Here is a 24,651-nt window from a genome sequence, read left to right as displayed (position 1 = left end):
TTATTATTTTTATTTGTCTAGATCGGATTACTACATCCTATGTACATATGGAATTGCCGACATTTATTCACGCGCCCTTATTCTCTTAACGCCGTTCGTTACTACGGAAAAATAAACTTTTTTCTCACTTGCAAACACTACAAGCGAGTAAAGTGAATTTTTGAAGAAATTTCGCATTTATTTACAGTAATGGCAAAAAGCTTTCATTACGCAAAATGAACTACCGAAATTTGCGCTATTCTATCCATTGTAATTTAGATTGTGTACAGAATTTGCTTTACTCAAACTGGAACTCCATAAAGCAAATCGTCCAAATTTAATTTAGTTTTAACATTCCTGGGCGCTCCGTGGCCAGGTCGTCCCCAAAACTGTTCAAATGTTTGAAAGTGGCGATTGCAAAGTTCTACTTCCTGTTCTTTGGCCAGTTTCAGGCGACGAACGTGCTGGGAAATTTGACGTTTTAGGTCTTTCAAATATTCGATGTTGTAGGAAGAGGCGGATCTGTACAAGTCACAATGAGAAGGTATTTTTTGGACCAGCTCCCATTACCGGATATGGAAAGTAAATTTCTTTAAACAACTACCGTACCTATTACACTCCACGCGTTTTGTAACGTCCGTGCTGGATAAGCTGACCGGTCGATGCATTCCACGTCTTCGAGCAAGGAGAGGCACAAGTTCTACTCCTTCACTTGCAGCCATACATGAACCGTTGGATTTACGGTGACAACCTCCACCGCGAGTGGGTCGTCTGACTCGTACGCACTTTTCCTTTTGTTCCACTGTAGGTTTTTTAGATGACCCTTCTTTGTTTTTCGAAATGTTATCTGTAGGTTTGCCGGTTTTGTCCTTTGTTATTTTTTCGACTTGCTGGGTAGGTTCGGATTCTGAGGTCGTAAGTGTTGTTGCCGTTGTACACTTACACGAGCATAGAGGACAGCATTTCCGGACTGGTTCTTTAGAAGATTTTTGTTTGGTTTTGATTGGTTTTTCACTAGGTGCGGTTTGAGGATTCTCTTGGTCTAATTCCTTTAGAAGTTCTTTGTTGGTCCAACCCTGTGGAAGAGAAAACAGCAAAGTTTATTCTGATTGGAATGAGTATTGTTTGCCTTACCAGAGATCGCATAAATGAACTACCAACACTTTTGGGATTACGCCATGGGGCACCGCCAGGTCCAGCTTTGCCCCAAGGATTGTGTTCCTTTTGGTGATGGTAAATAAAACATTAGTGTCAGTATGGAGTAATTTATTAGAAAGTTGTTTATATTCTACGCATTTCGAATAAAGAACTTAAGAATTATTCGTTTTCAAGTACAATCTCATTTGTTATAAACATCTATTATTCAAACTCATAGTACAAACTATGGGAAAGTCCTTAAATTTGCTATTTGGTTAATTTAAATTTTTATTTATCAATGAGCAAAATTTTGCTGCGCGAAGTTAGTTGTCCTGTCTATTGCTCAGCTACAATGGACTATTCGAGATTAGGAACGATGAGAGGGAAAATCATTAGTACTAAATCCACCAGAAAGACGAGGAAACAATTGCGGGGCGATTATTGCGTTGCACCAACGCGGGAATGCGCCAGAAAAGATTCATAGTTTGTTAGAAAAGCTGCCGGAAAACTAAAGATTCGTTTTTAGGACATTAGCTCGGTACCGCAAAACAGCTGATGTGGTTGACTGGCCGCGGGACGGGTGCCCGCGCTCCGTACGTCGCCCGAATGTTGTGCATTCTGTGCGTGAGCGTGTTCGTCGCAATCATCTCCGCAAGCAGAAACGAATGTCGGCGGAAATAGGCGTTTCAACCCGATTTACGAGTCGTATTTTACGGGAAGATCTCAGTCTCGGTGCATACCGGCGGTGCATTAGCGATACGTTAACGCCAAGCCTGACGGAAATACGACGAACTCGGTGTACTGTTCTTCTACAACGATTTCCCGGTAAAAAATATAGCAAAATTCTATTTTCTGATGAAAAAGTTTTTACCATCGAGGAAAAATTTAATCGACAAAATGATCGAGTATATGCTCACAATTGTTATGAAACCGAAGGAAATGTGCCGCGAGTCCAACGTCGCCACGATCCGACTTCTGTCATGATATGCTGGGGCGTTTCATATCACGGAGTAACTGCATTTTTGCGAGGCCGGCGTCGAAACCAATGGGAGCGTGTACGAAAAGATATTAGAGGATGTAGTCGAGCCATTGAGTGAATCTCTATTCGCTGGAAAGCCGTGGTGCTTTCAGCAGGACTCGGCCCCGCTTACAAAGCCAAGATAATTCAGCAGTGGTTAGCGGCGCATGTTCCTGACTTCAGGATAAGTTAGATGAGACTGCCTGCGATCGATGTAGAGAGTTTGAAGACCAGTACCGTGCGTCCAACTCCAGAAATGATGCTTCATGCCATGCTGAACTTATGGCTAAATTATGGCAACATTATGTAAAATGGTATTCGCCCCTTCACCTGATAAGAAACCATTGCTTGTTTTCTATGGGTTAGCTTTAGTTTCTTACCAGCAACATGAAAGTCTTGGGGGTTCAACATGAGTACCTGCCGTGCAGGCATAATCCCACGGTCCTCTTTGGGCACGGCTTGATTTGGACACCATAATCAAGTACAGGTTCAGTGTTGTAATACGTTTGCCGCAATTAAGGGACATGGAGCCCGAGTTTTAAAGCGAAAAACAACGCATTGGGCCCACAAGGAGGCCTCTCTGCGATATGGATGTAAGACAACCACCATTATATACCCTAAGGGTATCATTGGCGAACAAACGGACCAGAAACACAACCTTACAGACTCAGATCTGCTATCCTTGAGTACCTCGAACTGATTATTGATGGAAAAAGACACTAAGAAACTGCAACAGTAACAAAATAATGAATTTGATCTATACCTTTTTGAAAAAAAAAACGTTCAGTCCAGCACGAATAAAGACCATTATAATAGCTTATGGTCCCAGGAAACAAGGTGTGGCATTATATGTTAGCAATGAACTACTGTTTTTAAATACAACTTTTCTTCCTCTTCTGGGGTCAGAAATGGAAATAATGTTCTCCGATAAACCTCGTCTGGAACTTTGTAAATATCCGAAAAAGTGACCGTTTGTCGAGAGTCAGAATTTTTGAGAGATTTTGAAATAAAAAAAATTCGGATTGGGGGTGAAAACTATCTACACACACCTATTGTTCCTTTATTTCAAGGAAGTCTCTAGGCCTGGGGTGAAAATTAAGCGCCTCTCTCGGATAACACCTGGCCTCGGGCAATGTTCTTTAGCTATCGAAAACGGACTATAATTGGTTTCTGGAATATGCGCGCGCTTCTCGATGGTGGGACTCTGGAGAGTACTTTGTTCAGAGGAGGCTTCCTAAAGGTGAGATTGTGATCATGATGGTTTATCTGAATACCAAGCTGGTATCTGACGACACCTTCCTCGGACGTATAATATATGGAGAAACACGGTTTTGGTGACCGCGATGGTAATAGTGGGAGGTCCATGGATTTCTGCAACTTCCATCACCTCATCAGTGGCGGCACAGAGCCTGACATAAGGTCAGTTACGAACAATCAGATCAACCGCGCTGCTATCAACAGTAGATTTGGGAATTGTCTCCTGGATCTTTGTAACAAGAAAGGCGTTGACCACGGCTTCGAAAGGGATCACCATTTGATGGTCGCTTATGTTCGCTTGCCTGTTGCGTTCGCCAATTCTCGCATGGTTAAGGAGCTGCGATCCCCGAAATTCAATATCGTCCGCTTGTATGACCTAGCTGTCGTTCGACAGTGGGAGAGGAATCCTACTGATCGAACGGCAGATGTACTGAGTAGCCCGCCTGAGAATATCGATGAGCATTGGGCCGCCGTAAAAATGCTCTTTTCTCGGGTGCTACACTACTACACTAGTAATATCTGGCTGATTGCGGAGTCGTAGAAGCGGATCGATGAACGAGAGGGGTTAAAGGCTCTGATGATCGCTACAAGTGATGGCAGGCGCGACGCACTCGAACTCTGGTACCGAGCGAAATCCCGAGAAGTTCTGATTAGTGTACGCCATGATAAGGGAGAATTTGTTATTACGCTGGTCAGAAAAACGGAAGATGTCGCAAATCGTAATGATTTCAGAAATTAATCGCGAAAGAGCTTGCATGTGGTCGCAAATTTTTCGATAGTCGTGTGAAGGACGTCAGCTGTCGAGTTCTAATCCACGATTATGAACAACTGAAGAGGTGGAAAGAACACTTCACCATGGTTCTTAGCCGTATTACATCCGATGAAGTTCCTTGTCTTGTGGATAACATGGCTAGTCACCGTAATATGTGGATACAGAGTATTTCTTCAAGCAGAAGAGAAATCATTTCGGCAATGAGTGCATCCAAACGGAGTAAGTCGCTGAGGTTGACGGTCTGCAGTCACTGCAGATCTGCCGCTTCCACTCGTACGGAGGTCTTGGGAATACGAGACCTTTCTCAGAGATTGGACGAGGGGATGACCGCCAAGACCCTAAAAAGTCAACATTTTTCTCCACTATATTGGACACTGGGTCGATGCCTGTCACTCCGCTGTTGAATGCCGCTTGTGTGTATTCCAGGAGGGCAATCAGACCCGAGTCTACAAGGAAATCATCTGAAGTCGCTCTTGCCACGAAGCCTCACCAGAGGCTATCTGGTACCATGGAGACGGCCCTCTGAGAGCAAGTGATGAAAATGATAGCCCTCTTTCTCTTACGTTAAACCCCCACGACCTTCTACTGTATCAGAAATCAATGGTGATGCATATCTCTGTATAATTGTGATGCCTGGACCGGAATCTTGCAGTCAAAATTCGGTCAAAAGCTCTCAAGTCAAGGGAACTCGCCTTGTGGTGGCCATCAATAACAATCCCACACCGGATTAATATCTACTACTACTTAGCTTTCCAGATTGCAAAATCATATTGCCGCAAGCGACAGAAGCGTACTTTCCAGGTGTCCACCATATGATTTCGTTTAGGCCCTGAATGTCCAATTTATATCGTTGAGTCTCTCCCTCGAGTTGAAAGAAACGAGCATTCTGAGGACCCAATACCGTTTTGGAGGAGCGTGCATTGTAGGCGTTTCAGTAGCAGTGATGTTGCACGTTGCTAGTCCATAAATTTCCATCTCTTTTAGTTGCCTTTTACGACAAACAGGGAATGGGCCGTCAAAACCAAAACTACCACCAATACGAAATTTCTGGCATTCTGGAAGCAGTTGAACAACACTGTTCACATGACCCACAAATCATAATAGATACTAAATTTGTCATTTTTTGGAAGAATTTCAAGTGAAAAAATACGGTTCCTCCTTTATTAACTAGTAATTGCAAGGAAAGTTCCAAGGAGAACTTTGGAATAGTACTGGCTTATGAACCCTGGGTATACCGAGGGCAGATTCGTGTTCTACAAACAGGAATCAGACAGGTAATTTGGGACTCCTCTTGCAAAAAACTAAGAGCTTGCATCATTCTTAAACGTAATTTAAAATCTATATGTCTTTCAGCGTTCCTGACCGAAGACCTTGTGACTATCCAAGGTTCACTGGAAGCCGGGGAGCACTCGAAACGCAATCGTGGCATCGGGCTACTTCCCAGGAGACGACATCCAGATTTCATCGAAGCTAGTCGCTATAGTGTAAGTGTAAGTATTGTTTGACGAGGGCGCTATCATTTCTCCTCGACTGCGATGCCAACGCTCATCACGAAGTCTGGGTAATCAGCAATATCAATCGAAGAGGCGAATAACTTCTTGAATTTATTTTAAGTAGTAAGATAGAGATATGATATAGGGAATACTCCAACATTCGTGACCAGCACTAGACAGGAGGTACTAGGCATAACTCTAGGGAATACTCTGATGAACGGACTGATCAGCAGTTGAAGGGTATCGGACGAGCCCTTTTTTAGGTGACAAAATCAGATTCGATATTGAGGGCAACTCCGCAATAAAAAGAATGATAAGGAGTCCGGATAGCTGAGTAGTTAGAGCACAAGGCTGTAGTACGGAAGGTCGCGGTTTAAATCTCACTGGTGGTAGTGGAATTTGTATCGTGATTTGACGTCGGATACCAGTGGACTCTGCTGTGAATGAGTACCTGAGTCAAATCAGGGTTATAATCTCGGGCGATCTTGAATGAAGTGTTCTAATACAGGCCCTGATCCAATTAGATTGTTGCGCCAACAGTTATTATTATGATTAATAATAAGGAATCTCAGGACAACGGATTGGGATTCCAAGGAAAAGCATCTGAGCAACAACACGGTTTCACGGGATCGAATAAACCAACGAAGCAACCAGGCCATACAAAGCTTTAGTCATAGGCGGGACAATATCTCGTATCTAACTGAAGAAAGAAGATAGGACATTTACCTAGAATGAGGAGGACAGACTACGCCTGCTTCTCAGGACTCATTTCTTGGGACCCTACCACACGGTGGAAGGCAACAACTTTCTTCCTGATACCCCAACAACTAACAAAAGGGAAAGAAAGGATAACTGGAAATGGTAGAATGTTAAATAGTAGGCAAATAGAAGTACTGGCAGGTACAAATTCTATTGTCATAAATACTACTCAAGGTTGTCCACAGGTTGGGATACTATCACCAATTATGTGAAGTATGGTAGTCAACCCTGGGCGAGTTAACAAATACTGGAATACCGGCCCAGGTTTACGCCAAAACCACCATAGTACCATTCACTAGGAAGCGTAAGCTTGAGCTGAGAGCCATAAGGTTACATGGCATCGAGGCGAAACGAGAAACAGAGGTAAAATATTTTGGAATCACGCTAGACCAGAAATTAATCTGGAAGACACATGTCCGAAGCTTCCAGAGTTCTGATGACTTGCAGGTAAATAGCAGGAAAAAATGGGGTTGCACCGCGAAAATATTACTTTGGGTACACACTGCAGTAGTAAGACCAATGGTTACCTATAAGGCGGTAATCTGGGTAGAAAGAACTGAACTTAGCACACAAGCCACTTACTGGCTTGCGCGTGTATCCGTGGGATAATTAGGGCATGCTCAACGGCATCCCTGGAAATCCTTCCGGGATTAACTCCTCTCTTTAACGATATCTCTCTATCATACAGATGCGGGCAAGGAGGGCCATCTTTAGGATAACCGGGAGTATCAGTGAGGCGGAGAGTTGCCTAAATTGAAGGAAGATTGAAATTCTTCCTAACCGGTGCTATGAATTATTGATACTAAAGGCTAATATAAAAACGAGGTCTCATTTCGGTAAGAAGTTTGGAACACGTTGGAGTAATAAAGCTAACTCGGAGAGCGTGGCTGTGACATGATTCTGCACAGTTGAGGGAGAGGCTGCTGGGGTCATTGGTCCAAAGAAAATGTGCTTGAAACCAATGGGTAAGCACACTAGCATATTTCAGGCGGAAGTAGACGCCATAGATAGATGTGCCTCCTTTAATCTTCAGAGGAAATACAGAGCGCAGAACGTTGCTATCTGATTGACAGCTAAGCGGCGATCCAACCAGATTAAACTGGTATGGGAATGGCTTGATACAGTGAATACGCTCGGCTTGCTCAAAATGGTCTGGACACTTTGGGTTCCAGGTCATGTTGGGAACTATACTCGGCAAGCCTTTCAGGAATAGATCAGTGCAAGGTGTTAATTGGGGGATACGAACCTGGACTGTTTAAACCTCGCCAAGAAGTATCTCCGAATCTTAGTGGGAATTTTCACTGGTCACTGCCGATTAACTATCACTCTGTGGAGTGAAATCTCTATACATGTTATGGGACAGCATCCGGCATTTGTGTAAGGTAGGTCGTGGCACTTGGGAGAATATGTAATATCAGATGCAAAGTTGAAATATTTGGAAGTAAGGAATACACTAAAATGTCTAACGGTTATGGGCTTACTTGACCTACTATAGTCAAAAGGTACACTATCACCGGTAAAACGGGCACAATAGTTTTTTAAGGACGCAGTGCAACTTCCCTTAACAGAATAATAATAGCCAATACCGTATTTCTTTATAGATAAATCTGACAAAATCGATGTATATTCTTGCGTAAATAAACCTGAATCGGAGAAAATATTGTATGACATTATGCAATTTGCAACGCGACTCATTGAAGAGACATTCAAAATGTACGTATTATGAAACACCAAATCTTAGCTGCTAAAAAAGCTTCAACCCATAATCTACATATATAAATTAACAATTGCTTCCACACAAAATTCTATGCTTTACCATACATACCTCATCCGCAGATTTCTTTTTCTCCTTCGCCTTCGGTTTTTCCGTGACCGTTATTTTCTCGAGTTGCATTTTAGGCTTCTTATCCGTCTTATCGGTTTTATAGCGAAGCTCAATGTCAACGTGTCCTTTATTTCGAAAACTCAGTGAAGGATGATCCTTGAGGGTTATGTACAATCGATCCGCTGCACTTCGAATGTGACCGCTACCCCCTAGATTTATATGACAAGGAGGCAATGACGAGCCACGTGTTCCCTAAATAAAAACAATTAAACTGGTGCAAATCTGATAAAGAATTCAAAGGATGCAAACAATTTCTAACGTTCAACTTACATGGCTGGGGGTTGGATGCAGTCCTTCGGCAGTAATGTTGCGCTTGCGAATATCCAAGTTGGGTGCTCCGCCGCCAGGCCGTCCCCAAGGACAATGAGAAACTGATAGGTCGTAATACTGCAAAACGTAGACAAGGAGAAGGTTCACTAGCAAGGATTTCATGGTAACAAACTAGTGAAGGAAACGCTTCCCTTGTTGAATAGGAAGTTTCTATGTAAGCAAGCTTTTTTTATTTATATGCTAAAGTGCTGCATATGGTACGAGCATATTCATAGTATATGATACTAGAATATCCTCGTTTACGCTTTGTCATAGTCGGAATAAATAAGTTAAGGAACAGAGGAAAAACTATTGAATGGGTAATTTTCAACGGGGAGTAGTTGATCGAGTAAAACTCGATGGGAATGGATACAATAATATAGATATCTACAATATCTGAATATTTTTGGACAAAGGAAGACTCATCGTTTCGAGGATATCACGCTGGCATACGTACTGGTCCGTTTGGACACCGTTAATAACGAAAACAAGAGGCATCCGCCACCGTCATGAATTAGTGCCCACTTCATGTTGCGCGCTTGTTGGATGATGATGGCGCGGGAGCTTGTCGTTGATGAAAAGAATTCGCTAACCACATGAACCAACGGTATGACGCAGAGGTTACCGATATCGTTACAGGTTATGCAGCAACGAATCCTCTTCTCCCTGATATTTGTCCGCGGATCCTTCGAAATCCTTGTCTCGTTGCGGGTACATTGCCTAATGATATATATAGCGACATACTGATGATAACGTTCTGCGTTCTGCCATATGCACATTCCTAATCTGTAAATTTTTTGCTTTCATTTATTTCACGAGAACTGTACAGGCCTCCTCTCTAATACTAGCTAACGGCTAATGAACGGCATTTTACTAAGCAAACTAGTCCGCGATACTTTTATTAATATTCTCAGTGTTCCTGCTTTTTGTTGCGTAGCTCGAATAGCAGACCTCTTTTCTGTGTTCCTCTAAGTCTCATCACATTATTATCTAATTCGTCTTTGCAGAGAATATCAGTATGGGATATGCTCCGTTTTGATCTGATTATCATTGCTCCTGAGTTATCCCCTTTCCATGCTCTTTAATACTTCGTCTCGGATTTACGAGGTTGCACCCCGTTTATATTTTTTTGGCAACTTCCTTCTTTCCCTTAAAACAAAACCCTATTAAAATGAGTGTCCTGTCTATCTCTTTGTCTGTCTGTTCGTTTGTCCATTGTTGGTCGTTCTGTCCATTTTTCTGGGAAATCACAACAAAGAATTATATCACTGGGTTGACATAGCTCTAGCCTTCTTTCAATTCGTACATTTATCGATTGTCAATAGCGCCTGTTCTGCTTCTCTCAGCTTACATTGAATACATCCTACCATGTGATTAACTACATTATAGTTTTTCTAGCACGTATTTCCTCAATTTCCTTTTCTCAACAAATCTGGGGTAATGAGAGAAAATATGCTCCATGTAATGCGGGGTACTGTAGCAGCTGTCCAGTTTAAACTGTTACAGATATCTTCTGCATTCATCTTTTCGGATTGCATTTACTCGTAATGTACAGTTCAATTTCCTAAACTGGCTGGAACTGATTACCCTAGTCATAAGGAGACTGTGGACGCATTACTGACCCACGAAGTATGGCACAATCCTTGCGAGGGTCATGCTCACATATGACTTTATGTCATCGGCGTAACCTACTATGGAGACCCCCATAACAACTTGGGTGTTGATGATATAGTTGATGAAATAGTCGGTACAATTCATCGACTAAAAAATCATAAGTCGCCTGCAGCCGATGGAATTACATCCAAATTGGTTAAATATGGAGGCGACCAGTTACACCAAGTGGTTTATCAACTTGTGCTGAAAGTATGGGATAGCGAATCAATGCCGGACGATTGGCAAAGAGGCATTATCTGTCTCATACATAAAAAGGGAGATATCACACTGTGCAGCAATTATAGAGGTATCACGTTGCTGAGTAAAATCTATAAGATATTCTCCTCTATCTTCCTAGGTCGGATAGCCCCATACGCCCACAACATCATTGGCCTATACCAAAGAGGCTTCACTCCAGGCAAATCAGCAACAGATCAGATTTTCTCTCTGCGGCAAGCGATGGAAAAACCGTTGGAATCTGGACAACAGTTGCACCATCTATTCATCGACTTTAAAGCCGCCTATGATAGAATAGCAATGGTAAAACTGTACATTCGGTACATTCGGTATCCCGACGAAATTAATAAGACTGACTAGGCTGACCCTGACCAATGTGCGAGGCCAAATAAAAGCACCAGGATCACTCTCAAGACCTTTCGACATCAACAACGGTCTACGACAAGGGGATGCCTTATCATGCGTCCTCTTTAACCTGGCCCTCGAGAAAGTGATCCGTGATGCTGACGTAAATGCAAGAGGTACGATCCTCTTTAAGTCCACCCAACTACTGGCCTATGCTGACGATATCGACATAATGGGAAGAACCACAAGAGACATACAAACTGCCTTCATCCAGATCGAGCAGGCGGTGATTAGTAGACAAAATATGTTGGTAACGTCAGCACCGAAAACCAACCAACCAACAACATCAAACCGCACTGGTGAAACGGGAAGAATAAAGATAGGAGAATTCAACTTTGTGACCGCACGGTTGTTGTCAGCCAATAGAGCCTATTTCAGCTTACAAAAACTGTTCCGCTCGAAACATCCCACCATAGGGTCAAAGCTCTTACTATACAAGAACTATGATCTTGCCAGTCCCCATGAATTCCTCGGAGGCTTGGGTTCTTAGCAAGAAAAATTACGAACTCTTGGCCGCGTTCAAGAGAAGAATCGTCCAAAGAATTTTGGGCCCCCTACATGAAGATGGACGATTCCGTCGCCTACATAAAGACGAAATCTATGAGCAATACCATGACCGTCCGGTTGTGGATAAAATCCGGCTCAATAGGTTACGGTGGGCGGGTCACTTAATTCGTATGGATGGGGATGATCCCATCCGGAAAGTCTATAAGATCAATATCTATGGTAGACCTGAGGTCAGTTAAATCACTTTGTCTGTCACTTTTCACAGAAACCGTTCCATGTATTGACACGAATATAGGCAAGTAAGGTATGAAAGAAAGTTCTTGATTAGTACTTTATAACATAACATCTCCTGCATCCAGGTATTACTTCACCTGGCGGAGTTAAGTAAATCTGGTTGAATCTACGTTCTTTTATACGCGTTGCTCAGAACCGTGCGTTCTCTATCTCCTATGCTTTCCGCAGGTCATTGTGGACTGTTTCAATGCGTCATGAGATGTCCACGGAGAAAATGGAGCCAGCTCCGTCAATAACTGCCGTGGCCGTACGGGGCCACCGTAGGAACTCGACAGAATGGACCAGGACCAACATGCACCAGGATTGCTCCTACAAGAAACTGAAGAGCGACTCAATTCACCTGTCAGCGAGCAAAGTGGCCAAACTTTACCTTTTATAGACAGAGCTAACAATTGGTGACCGTGTACCAAGCCTACTGCGCGAAGTGAAGCAGTTAGATGATGAAAAAGTCGCACCAAGTGCTGGAGTTTCTGTGGCTACAGAGATCTCCGGATAGGACGTTGGCCATCTTGGCGTCTGTGCCGGAAATCGAAGTCTCCCATCTGATCACGTGGTCGCCAGAGGGAGTATCCCTCCCCCATTAGTTCTGTACACTGCGAGATCTCAGACAAGAGGCCAAGGCTATATATTCTGGCCGTAAGGAAGTGTGTATTCATAGGTCCTGCTACTCGTTCTACTTGGCCTTTGGACAGACAATCGAGCAGAATTTGCTGCAAGCTATCAAAAAATAATTTTTCACCGCAAAAATTGTTTTTCGGCCTCAAGATTTTAAAAAGTTTTTCTTTTTTTAAATGTTACATTTGTCTGTTGATTCAATATATTGTTCTCATTGCTTTTTCAGCAACATTAATCGTCTTGATTAACATTTGTGTACTAAGATATGCCATACACGTAAAATATGGATGCGAAATGTTTTTCAACGAATATAGGGGTATGAAATGCAGGATTTCAATCGGTACCCTTTGAAGCAGATATTAGTTTTGGTATTGGTTGCAAAGAAGAGGAGTTCGGGGGTCCGAAACTGGTCAATTGTTCAAGGACCCATTATGATGCTTCATGCGCATGGTATCCTGCAGTAACGTGAACATGAAACAACAATATGAAAATATCATCATTATTAACAAAATTATCTTTTACGCCTCAAATTAATTTGATCCTGGTGGTCGCCAGCCTTTTAGTTTTCTAACGTAGAACTGGTCGCATTCCGGACAATCGATTTTGTAGATCCCATTCCTCGCAGTCTTTTGGAGAACTTAATTTTTATCTTAGTTGTTGTGGATTGCTTGTAACTATCGGCACCGGGTTTGTTTTCTACATTAATTTTTTAATTTTACACGTTGCCCTTGAGTAGATGCATGGGAATCTATTTCTGTCCCATGAGTTTTCAGTTGTAGCACAATTGGATGCGTTAATTTTCTCCTCGTCAGTTGCCTCTCCTTTCGTCTTACTATTTTTTTCCTTGTAGCCGTTCATCTTAGCGCTATTCTTGTACATATGTAAGATGTATTCTTTCTCCTTTTTGAAGTATTCCTCATTTAGCTGGACCGTGTACATTCGATGATGGATCATGGAGTTGAAGGGGACCATTTTCGCACTCCATAAATGGTGTGGATGGTTTTTCTGTGAATGATAAACTCCACCTTTCCGTTCCTGTGAAAGTAATTTTTTTGTGAATATTATTGAGACTTTCCAACACGGACGTTGCATCTTGTCTCTTGACCACGACAAGGACATCATCCATATATCGTTTCCAAAAGGGAGGGACTGTTCCCTCTTTTTCCATTCTCTCTTCCGTTTTGTTCATGAACATTTCGCTGGGTAGTTCTGAGAGGGGGTTTCCCTAGGCAACTCCTGAAGTTGTCTTGTAGAATCTACCCCTCAAGATGAATTTCGCTCCTACATAAAGAGACAAGTTTTATTTATTGGCAAACCTCCTTTCTTCACTTAGGTGAACTTTCTCTCTTCAGACCGCCTTTTTAGGGATGCTAGGACACAAAGGTTTTACAACAAAGGAAACTAGCATTTCGTCGTTTGTTATGTGCTTCAGGTTTTCTCGCATCCGTTCGATGAGCTCTCCTCTGTCTTTCACCGGGTATTTGCTGTTGAGCTTCAAACTGCTTAGTTTCGAAACCAGTGATTTTTGCTAGTTCCTGAGTTGGCGAGTTTGTTGCGTCGATTATCTCTCCCATTTCATTTCCAGGTTTGTGGATTAGAGACAGGCACCTCATTGTTGGAAGAGTTGCGTTGAACGTTAAATTATGTCTAACTCTCGTCCTAAAGGCAGATGTGAAGGAAAGTTGGGTACTCCCAACGTAGCGTAAACCCGGCCATACTTTAAGTCAAATCTTGGCCAGAGCTTTTACCTCTGCTTTAGTAAGAAACCTAATATTTTTGAAGTTTTGGGTGTTAAGCCCTAAACAAGGGGTCCATTGACCAAAAAAAGAAGGAGCAAGTTGCTTCCCGTTTGGTTTAGTCCGACATTAAGTGGATGCGGTCTTAGGACCCCTCAATCCTTAAAAAAAATGTGATATAATTGTTAAATTTGCTTCAGATATTAAAGCAAAACTTTATTTTTGTCTATGTACGCGTTCAAAAATGACAAAAGCTTTCATATCTGAAATATCTAGTTTCCGGTTTACAGTATTTAAGGACAGAAGAATGAAAACATCGAAAATGTTTCTATTTTCGCTTGCTATCGTTATCAACGAGATCCTACGTTAGTGCACCGACCATGGGTGCTATGAAAAAGTAATTTGCGAATAGTGTGGATAAAATCTCATTATAAGAAAGGGTTTCGATTTCATGGTTATAGCCATACCGTGTAGTGGAATCCACATTTCTAATAACACAGACCGGTAAGTCGTCCGACGGTAACATGCTGCAGATCGATGAGGAGGAGTTAGTATAATAATAATAATCGTTGGCGCAACAATCCATATTGGATCAGGGCCTTGAAGTGTGTTAGAGCGCAATGCTGACCACATTGCCTCCTACAGTGTTCTGTAGTGTATCGTTACGGTCTTGAATGAAGTGCTCTTGAAGGAGTTAGTATGTTTTTGGAAAATGGGATAGTGTCACATTTTAGATGGTTATGGAGTAGGTACTAAGCGAGTGATGTAGATGTGCCCATTTCCACTTTGGATCACACGCTAAATGCCTGCTTCAACTAATATTTTAATATTTCCTCCATCAATTGTATAGAATACGGTAAACTCGAGAGCGCGGCTGTGTTTTGGAAGTCGAAGTTCAGTTGATTCTAGTAGCACTAATACGAACCCCAATATTCCGATAGTTCTGTCTGTTCTTTTTAAGCAAGGGTTATGGATTGCCTATTACTAATTTTGGTAAACATATTGGGGCTATAAATTTCAGCTAATAAAGTCAGGTAAATATTTAGTAACCTATATTTTACTATTGAAATGTGCCCTGTCATTTTTAGTATTTTTGAACCCTATCTTGAATGAAAAAGAAACTTCTAATGGCGTTCCTTTCTATTTTGCTAGAGTTCATACGTGAAAGGAGCCTATTGTGACATCAATAGAAATTCCTGCACGTGATGGCAATATTTTGTTATTTTTGTTGTTTGTTTACCTCGAAATATTAGGACTTGAATAATCGTTTGCCGTCTACACACGATTCTATATTTAGGGAATATGCATGATTCTATTGAATTTGCAAGAAGGCTGAAGGTTTTTTGCATGACTAGTTGGGAAAGTCCGGGACTGGCGTACGAAAAATATTGTTATCCTTTCAAGAAGTTCACTACCCTTTATTGGTTCTTTGACCCAATTTTTTCCTGTCCGGCTAGGGATTGATACCAAGTGGCGCAACCCCGTTCACCAGGAATCAAAAATTCCACTTTTGTTTTATGGCATTAGATTTGATTCGAGTGAATTATTATTTTGTAATATTGTTGTTCTACATAGATACGATGGCGTGATTATCATAGTGGCGCAGGCAAAAATATGGTTTATGATGGAAACGTTTGCAATTCTATTTTTATTTCTTTCTGGTGATGGCTTGTCTGGTCGCTTTTAAGTTATTATCGATCGTGGTATATCCGAGCCATTTCTGCAACACGTGGAGCGTTTAGGAAACGGTGGATATCTATTATTACCATTTGAATAACTCTTATGCTTGAGATACAGCTAAAATTATCATGGAATTATCATCAATGCTAATGCGGTTGGTTTACTATGTAACTGAACTGGATTTCGTTCCATTGATTCCAGACTAGTGAAACGGCTGAGATAGCAATGAACAATGTCCGGGGTCCATTTCCTATTCACAAACAAACCGCATTCACGTCATCCTTTGACTGGTTCAAAATTATTCACTCTTTACATCATCCAGCTTTACATTGATAACGTCCGAAATTTGTAATTTGTATGGAAAGTGAAATTGAGGCCTGGTCGACTAGCAAGATGAATGGAAATGCCGAAGAACTGGTTTTGGCCATATCCAGTGATTCATCTGCGTCTGAAACGCCGAATTGATGGTGTAAACTTTTCATAAATGTACAAAATCCAGAAAGACTCTCGCTTTCATCGAGAATCTGATTATACATATTTTATAAAAAAAAATGTCGTTAAATCTCAGCAGAGTCCATCCCAATCCAGTCTCAAAATGAATTTCTCTTGGCGGTGGCAATATAATGCTAATTAAACTGAAGATGGCTTTTGAACGGCCTATACAAGGCCTGGGCATGAATCAAAGCACACATGGAAGTTGGGCAGTTCAGCCATTGAGATCGTCGTTACGATACTTTCTTCGATTTTTCATTAAAATTCGGAGGAAAACAGCAAACTGGCTTGAAGGAGAAATTGTGAAGTTTTTTAAAAAGTTTCCGAGAAAGGTGTTGCATAACGTACAGGTGCAATAAATTCAGAGCTAAAAAATTCCTTTCAGGTCGTTGAAGCAGCAGCTAAAAGCCTGTGTGTGGTCAACTTTTGGTTGGATGGAAAATGTGATACTTCCCCCTAGTGACAATGCAATTTTTCTACTTTGTTGGGGTAGACGAGTTTAATGGTCGGACGGAATATAAGTGAGAAATAAATACTACTAGAGGCCGCGTTAGAATACTATAAGAACTTCTATAAATGTACAGCAACCCAGAAATGTGAGTTATAACCATCAATAGATACATAAGAACCATGAAATTTTGGTTTCTGGGAGGACCGCTTCAAATTCGTTTGAGGAAAAAAAGCATCGCCACTTCTGTGTTTGGATGGTTAGTGAAGAATATGTATTTGGTTGCCTCTCTCCAATCCAATAGGCAGTGCTGGACCCAATGCGTAAAGCACAAAGTTGGATAATGACATTCGTGTGGGTGTGTGGCAAAGGTGAATAAAAAAGAAATAATGGTTAGTGAGATAGCAACCTAAATCCTTTTTAATGGAAAATCTCGTATATCTGGCAAAAGAACTAACTATTGCATAAGGCCATAAGCGAGAACTGTAGGGATTCGAGCTGTATATTCGGAGATTCCACCGTAATCGGTCTTGCTAAGAATAACCACCAGGTACTTTTTCTTAACTTGGGGATCAGTTTCAGCCCAAATTGTTGTCAATATCCTCCAAATAGGTCATTGTTTGTTCACCAAATTTACGAGCTAGCGCTGACCTTAATTGTTTCCAGGTCTTCCATAGAACCCTACATTCCTCTACTGTTTTACGCCACATGTTTCAATAGCGACCCACTCTTAGGCAACTTTGAGGTAGTAGATTCCATTGCAAGGTATACACAACAATAGAATTGTCGCCCTTTCTTAAAGTCTGACCTATCCACTGGCACTTCTACGTTCTAATTAACAGGTTTTACGGTATTTGACCTGTATGGCATCGCAGCTCTTCGTTCGAGATTATATACCCGGCGAAGATAGTCGTTAAGAAGGCTGGGGGCCTTTGTGTAACAGTGGTGGTTACTTTTCATGTGTTGTTCCCAAATAAAAGCAAAGAGAGAACATTGACACGGAACAACTTGATCTTGATATAGAAATATCTCCATTTTCAGATTTTTAACAGAACAGCTTATCCGGATCAAGCGCTGTTAATACGATGGATAACATCAAGCTCGGCGCCGCCGTTCATCATCACCATCAACGGCGCAACAACCGGTATCCGGTCTAGGTCTGCCCTAATAAGGAATTCCAGACATCCCGGTTATGCTGTCTTAGGCTTTAAAATCGATGAAAAGATGATGCAACTGATGTCCATATTTCAACAGTTTTTCCATCCCTTGCCACATAGAGAAAATCTGATATGTTACTGATTTGCCTCTTGATTATTACCCCGATTTGACTCAGGTACTCATTCACAGCTGAGTCGACTGGTATCCGACGCTCACCACAAGATGTTGTCATATAATTTCATGACCCAAAGGATGATTACAACACGCTTAGCGAGGAGAGGAAACAAAAGGAAAACAAACTATATCCGCCGCACTGCACAACAGGCTCTTGAATCAGATTAAAAAGAAGCTGCGCTGGAAAGTACAGTACACTATAGGAAACAATGTGGTCAGCATTACGCTCGCCCAAGGTTATTACCCTGATTTGACTCAGGTACTCATTCACAGCTGAGTCGACTGTTATCCGACGTTAAATCACGATACAAATCCCATTGCCACCAGTGAGATTTGAACCGCAACCTTCCGTACGACAGCCTTGTGCTCTAACCGCTCAGCTCAGCTGAGTGGATAGCTGAGTGGATAGCAAAATACCATAGCAAGAGGGAAAGAAGTACCAACCAGAGTCCCATCATCTTACCCCACTTAACCTCAGAATGGCCTGCCTGTATCGCTGAAATTCTAGTTCAAGTTGGGGCAAGCGAGCATTCAGGGGAGCCGTCGTCAAGGAACCTTCGCAAAGTGTACAGAAGGCACATGGGTCTATAGGAGAATGGCTCACCTTGAGGTTTACCAACCTTAGGTAACAGTACCTGCTTCTGCCACCATACTGGAAATAGAAGCGCATGTACAGTTAAAATAATTTAGCTAATATGAATGTATGCTGCCCAGGTCCAGGGCTTTATTGTCTCCAAATGTATAGCAGATTTCTAGCAGTTCGTATTTGGTCACTGCAGGCTGTTTTTTTTACTGCCTTAAGCCGCGTTCAGTTCAGCCTGTTATTTACGTCAGAAAAGCTTGTTGTGCATTCGGCTGCCGGTTGAACTGGAAGCACCATCGTCGTCCAGACAAGACAAGCGGTATCAGTAGTTTAACTCTGGACGTGGTAGGCGTTGAGATGCCAATTTGAGATATTTTTGTACGTGAGCGTTTATAAATAAAAATGATTGTCAGTTCTTCAGGCGTAACTGACAGGCCGAACTGAACATGGATGTTTACATATTTTGACCAGAAATTTCGCGAGACTAGAACCAATACTCCAATACCAATACCCCAAACGCTCTACATTGAATCTATGGAAGATCCTATACAAAAGGTGGTGTACAATTTTCTTCACTAAAAATAAGCATATGGGGGTTATCAAATGAAAGGCCTTGATTAATACTTTTTGAACCTGGTGTTAGTTTTAACGCCAGTTGTAAAGCCGGGGATTGCGGGAGTTAGAAACTAATTAATTATTTCACGGACCCATTCTCGCAAATTACCCCACGAAAAATTCTGGTAAAAATCACGAATCTGTAAGACATCTAGGCCTCCAAATATCCTTCCACGGATAAAATTAATAATAGTAAATTTGAATATTTTTTCTGAAATTGAATACATCCTAAAGAGCAGTAGTATACGCTATAATATAAGGCATGGTATTTTGAAGTCTCTTTGTGTATCCCAAGAGATTGAATTCCAATATCACGCGAAAGGGAATAGTCTAATATTATGAGCTATGTGCAAATGGAACAACTTTGCATTGACATATTCTTACAAAAGAAAGACCCAAAACTTTTCATACCATATTCAATTTTGACATACTCTAACTTTGCTAATAATAGCAGAACTTTCATCAAACTTGGCAACTTTATGATCCGTTATACGATCTATGCTACTGTGATATTTCACGATTCTAGAAAGAACTTAAGGGGTTTTGCCGTCAATTTCCGGAAAAATATAAAAAAAATTTTCAATTTAATTTGAGTAGATGGAGTGTATTTTGGATTATGATTATTCAAAACTACAATTTAGCACCCCATACTCCCCTCCAGTTAGAACCAGTTCCAAAACTTTCATCAGAAGGTACTAATTGAGACCTTACATTTGATAACCTATATGACCATTTTACGGAAAAAAAATATGTACACTCCTCTGTCGAATGTACGGGAGCCCCTTTAAACTCAACGTTACATAATGTCATTCTCCGCATACGTTGAGGCCTGCAGTAGTAACTAATCTAGTAAATTTCGTAGTGATAGGTATAATCGTTTCCCAATAATGTGGGCGTGACTGACAGAGAGACAGACAGACAGATAGCGAACCGATTAGAATATTAGGATTTATGAGGACATCATCATGATTTTAATAAGCTGGGCTAATTGGTCTCTCTGACACAAAAAGACGTACCAAAGTTTAAATGATAACAAACGAGCATTTAAATAAAAAAAATATGACGGTCGACTTGCCCGGCGCACATGGGGTTTAGCTGAAATAGGTCACCATATTAGAAATGCTGCTTTGATAGATCGTTCTCTGTTATTGAGAGTTTCAGAGGCTTATTAGGGTAATAGTGTGATTTCCGCCGAAGTAAGCCAGTGACGCTATCAAATTTATAACTGGTTTGCCTGCAAATGCATCAAAAGGATAGTGCGAGAAAGAGTAGAACAGTGATTATCTTGAATGTGCGGAATGTGGTCAATCGATCAGATAACCGTTCCTTTTCCATTTCCATTTTCTTTAGTTTTTGTCCCGTTCACAAGCGGGGTCGGCTCGTCTCGATCGGTTGCGCCATTTTATTTTATGAAAGGCTTGATTTGGATGTAGTCGCGGGGCTTCAAATCCCAATCCAGCGTATCAAGTCACTGTTGTTTTGGCCGGCCTTTTGTTCGCTGACCATTGACATTGATTCACCCAAGATATTATATTTAATTCGCTTAGTTTTGGGCAGGTCACTGCCATTGACAGTGATTATGTCTGTTTCATGCGGATCGGTCGTCAAAAGTTGAGTTTTATTCAGATGATCGATGTATAGAACAAGCTTTTGTGTGGCATGGATGACGAACCCAAAGTGAATGACGCCTCCGCTGAGTCCTGTGTGTGTGACACTGTTATGGAATATCAGCCAGAGTTTCGAAAGTAAAGTAATAACGACACTACCAGTAAAGTATTCTGAATCATACTATTGAAACCTTGCATGGACTGATATCCAGATTCGATTGAAGAGGTTTTGAGGATCTGGACATAACATGCAGCCACGATATATACGCAAAACCGCCCCCCAACTCAAAATAGTATCATTCATTCACTGTTCTCACTTTCTTACCAAAAGTTCATGTTTAACCGTTGTCTTTATCGGACCGCGGAATGGACAAACAGATAGATGGAGATAAATATGTGAATTTTTTAAATAGATGATATCTAAAGAGGTTCTATGCAATTCGCGGCCTCCAAGAATTTGATTTATTTTACACAATACCTTCTTCTTACTCAAATAATTATTAATACTTCCTGTGAACATTTATAATATTTTTATAAGGATATTACTCACCTCCTTTTTGTCTCGTTCTTTTTGAGCCTGTTCCTCTGCTTTCTTACGTTGCCATGCTCTTACACTTTCCGCAGCATTTTGTCGCTCCACTAATCTTTTCTTTTCCTCGCACCAAAGTAGTGGATGATCATACTGATCGAAACAAAACGTCCCCATTCTTTTATTCACAACACATTTTCAACAATCAACTCTCTTCCCTGCACATCCTTTCCATTTGATCGTCTGTGAACACTAAAGATATTGTTTTGAACTACAACCAGCTTCGCCTCCTAATTCCGAGATTAATGATTTTGTATACCTTTTCGTCAATTTTGCGTTTTTGAGCCCTCCACCTACTCCACAATATGTTGCAATTTTGAAAACTGATAAGAGACGCCAACTCTCCAGAAACCACGTTTACAAATGCACAAGTAGCCTGACTTGCTCCTGCGAAAATCCCTGATTCGTGATGAGCAGACAGGTGCATGTCGGCGCCAGGTACAGAAAATTCGCACACGAACGGATTTCATATTTGTATGACTTCCTTATTGCCAGCATTATTTCGACATAAGCAAGAGAGACATCATTTCAGTCGTGCTGTCCTGGGCTCTAGAGCCTGAGCCTTGGTACTCGACTCACTTTAAACCCCACTTCCTTTCGCAGAGCCTACCCCAAAAACTAACTTTGACTTCTAACAACAAACCGTTGGGGTAGTCGGAAACATTGAAATTAGAACGAAGATAGTCCTTATCTGGGTCATTGGTTGAAAGGTTAATCGATAGCGGAGCAAAGCAATGGAGCTTCAGTAAACAGAATTGTGCTAGGCTGCAGAGTTTTGCGTCTGTTTAATTAGTTACTATTATATTTGGATGCGTAGCACGAGTACATAACTGATCAAGGACTTTCTTCGACGTGGTATATGTAAATTTGGATTGTTTACGAACGCAACATTTTCAAACCACAGTTCTTGCGAAGGTTGGGCATTAGTTACATATCAAGTGCGTGTTGCGTGCATTTGAAGCGGTTGAAGTTGATTTGCTGAATAAAATAACAAAGAATTGAAGCAAATTTGGACATTCGCGGATTTAAATTTTTGCTCTGACTAACTAGAATATTGACATTTCGAGCATATTGAATGAAATGCTTGAAGGAATATGGAAGAAATAACTTCACTTTCAATGCAGTGTCCTTTAGAATAGGGAACAATTTATGTATGAGTATATTTGAGTGCAGAACTATCTTATTTTTACCTAGCCCCTAATGTATATCCATTTACATAGCATGTCGGACCACTCACTTTAATGTGATATTGATGTTTAGTATTTTGGGTTGCAGTAAGTTTACACCGTAAAGACAACTTTGAGCTACTGTAACTTCCCCACAAAAATATTGTAACAGACTGTTATTAACTTAATTTGAGCACATATCGATATGGAGGGTATGTTGAGGCTTGGACACCGTATAATGACTGCTTCATCTTTTTTCTTCAGATTTTTCGATTTGTAGTTTCTGAGAATAGGCCCGTCACAGAAATCATCACTTTCGAACCATAGCACTCCCTGCCTTTCCAGCAAATGTCAAAACTGGCATCGTACTAATCAAGAGCTTTCATTTGATAACCAACATGACTATATTCAAAGAAAAAAAATTTTACGTCGCCCTTTTACATGTAGAGAACCCTTCATTAATCTCAACCTAGAAAGATGTAACAAACTGCTTGTCTGGGCGTTCAGAGTTCCCACATTTTCAGCCAATTTCGCATCAATCGTTATAGGCACTTCTGACAGAAGTATGTGTTACAGACGGATGGCTGACTCTGATCTCAAAGACTTTGGGGAAAATGTAAGCAGGATCCGGAGAAACCGGGAACTGAAAAGGTCCGAAGAGATCATAACCGAAGGTTTCCGCACCAAAGTCAACAATTTATTTGGCGGAAGTGCAGCCGTGCGTGCTCAAAAAATGAGCATGAGATGAAGTCACCTCTAAAGCGGAAATCTGCACTGCCTCAACGGTGCAGTTTAAACTGCATGATTTACAGGAGGCATCCATTGTAAGCCTTAGAAAGACGTATGGAGGTGCACAGACGGCGACCATCCGGCTACCAACAGAAGCAGAGCGGAAGCTGCTAGATGTTGGGAAGATCCGTATTGGATGGGTAGTCTGTCGCCTTAGAGAGCAAATCTCGTTGAAGAGATGCTTCAAGTATCTTTTGTACGGACATCTGGCGAGAGTATGCACAAGTGCATTTAATCGGTCTGACCGATGCAGACGTTATGGAGAAACAGGTCATATTGTTGGGGAATTTAACAAGGATCCCAAATGCATTTTGTGTGATTAAAAGAAGGGCCTGGACAGCGAGCATATTGCTGGAAACGGCAAGTTTCCGGAGTTTAAAAAAGCGCTAAGTGCAGTGGAAAAATGAGGTTGATCCAAATCAACTTCAATCACTGTAGGGCCGCTCAAGACCTGCTCTCGCAGACCAAACACGAATCAGAGGTCCAAGTGACTATAATAATCGAACGCTATAGAAACCCTAACAATAATGTGTGGGTAGCCGATCTTACAGGTAGGGCGGCTTTCTGGGCATGCAGGGGCCAGACCGTACAGGAGTGTATGAGGCAGTCCACAAGTGGAAAGGGGGGCCGGTTCGGTTGTGGATCTGACTTTTGTTAGTCCTTCACTAGCTCGCAATATGTCCTGGAACACTAACCCTCACAGTGATCACCAAGCAATAGTCTTTGACTTGAAGAGCAAGTCAAGCGTTTGAAAATGTGCTCTAAGAATGAGGAGAACGTTAGGTTGGTCTAAGGAAGCAATTGGCAAGCAAACATTCACAGATGTGTGGTTGGACCTGGACACTATATCAGTTGTACCCTCGGAAAAGCACTGCATATCGCGGCATGTATCGCGACGGCATCGACGTCGGCGTCGTTGCCAAGACGTTATACTTTGCCCACCAGAAGGTTCAACTGCTGATGGAATAGTCTGATTTTCGGTCGACGTGTCATCGGGCCAGATGAGTGGCCCAGAGAACATGGGGTAGGATTGCCCAAGAGGTGAAGCAGCAAACTTACAAGGAAACTCGAAGAAACCTGAAGTTGGCTATATAGGGAAGCAAGGGGGACTGCTTCAAGCAACTCTGCGCAGAGGCGGATTGAGACCCATGGAGAGGCCAGTTTGGATCTGGCCTGGAATAGAGAAGAAATGCTCGTATCTATGCAAACCTTGCCAGGCTCTGCATGAACGAAAACTATTTTACGTTTCGGGATAGATTCTACAAAACTATTTCGGGTCTAGCGATGGGGAACC

General features: G+C 41.7%; 1 protein-coding gene across 3 annotated transcripts; it reads right to left on the bottom strand.

Annotated features, from left to right (window-relative positions):
• Positions 1–11: 11 nt before the first annotated feature.
• On the bottom strand, positions 12–21,907 carry LOC119646548. Of its 3 annotated transcripts, none has more exons than XM_038047025.1 (7): positions 21,662–21,906; positions 21,364–21,613; positions 8,571–8,687; positions 8,241–8,492; positions 1,114–1,200; positions 589–1,055; positions 13–501 (listed from the first exon to the last, which is right to left on the bottom strand). In XM_038047025.1, exons 2-7 carry the CDS (start codon positions 21,517–21,519, stop codon positions 282–284), a joined length of 1,299 nt encoding a protein of 432 aa, XP_037902953.1. In that variant the 5' UTR covers positions 21,520–21,613; positions 21,662–21,906; the 3' UTR covers positions 13–281. The 3 variants fall into 3 exon arrangements, with proteins under 3 accessions (XP_037902954.1, XP_037902953.1, XP_037902951.1); XM_038047023.1 differs by having other exon boundaries at positions 21,364–21,594; XM_038047026.1 differs by lacking the exon at positions 1,114–1,200 and having other exon boundaries at positions 12–501; positions 21,364–21,907.
• Between the last annotated feature and the right edge of the window lie 2,744 nt (positions 21,908–24,651).

This window comes from Hermetia illucens, chromosome 1, assembly GCF_905115235.1.
Source record: "Hermetia illucens chromosome 1, iHerIll2.2.curated.20191125, whole genome shotgun sequence".
Classification (NCBI taxonomy): Eukaryota; Metazoa; Arthropoda; class Insecta; order Diptera; family Stratiomyidae; genus Hermetia; species Hermetia illucens.
This window is presented reverse-complemented; position numbering and strand designations above follow the sequence as displayed.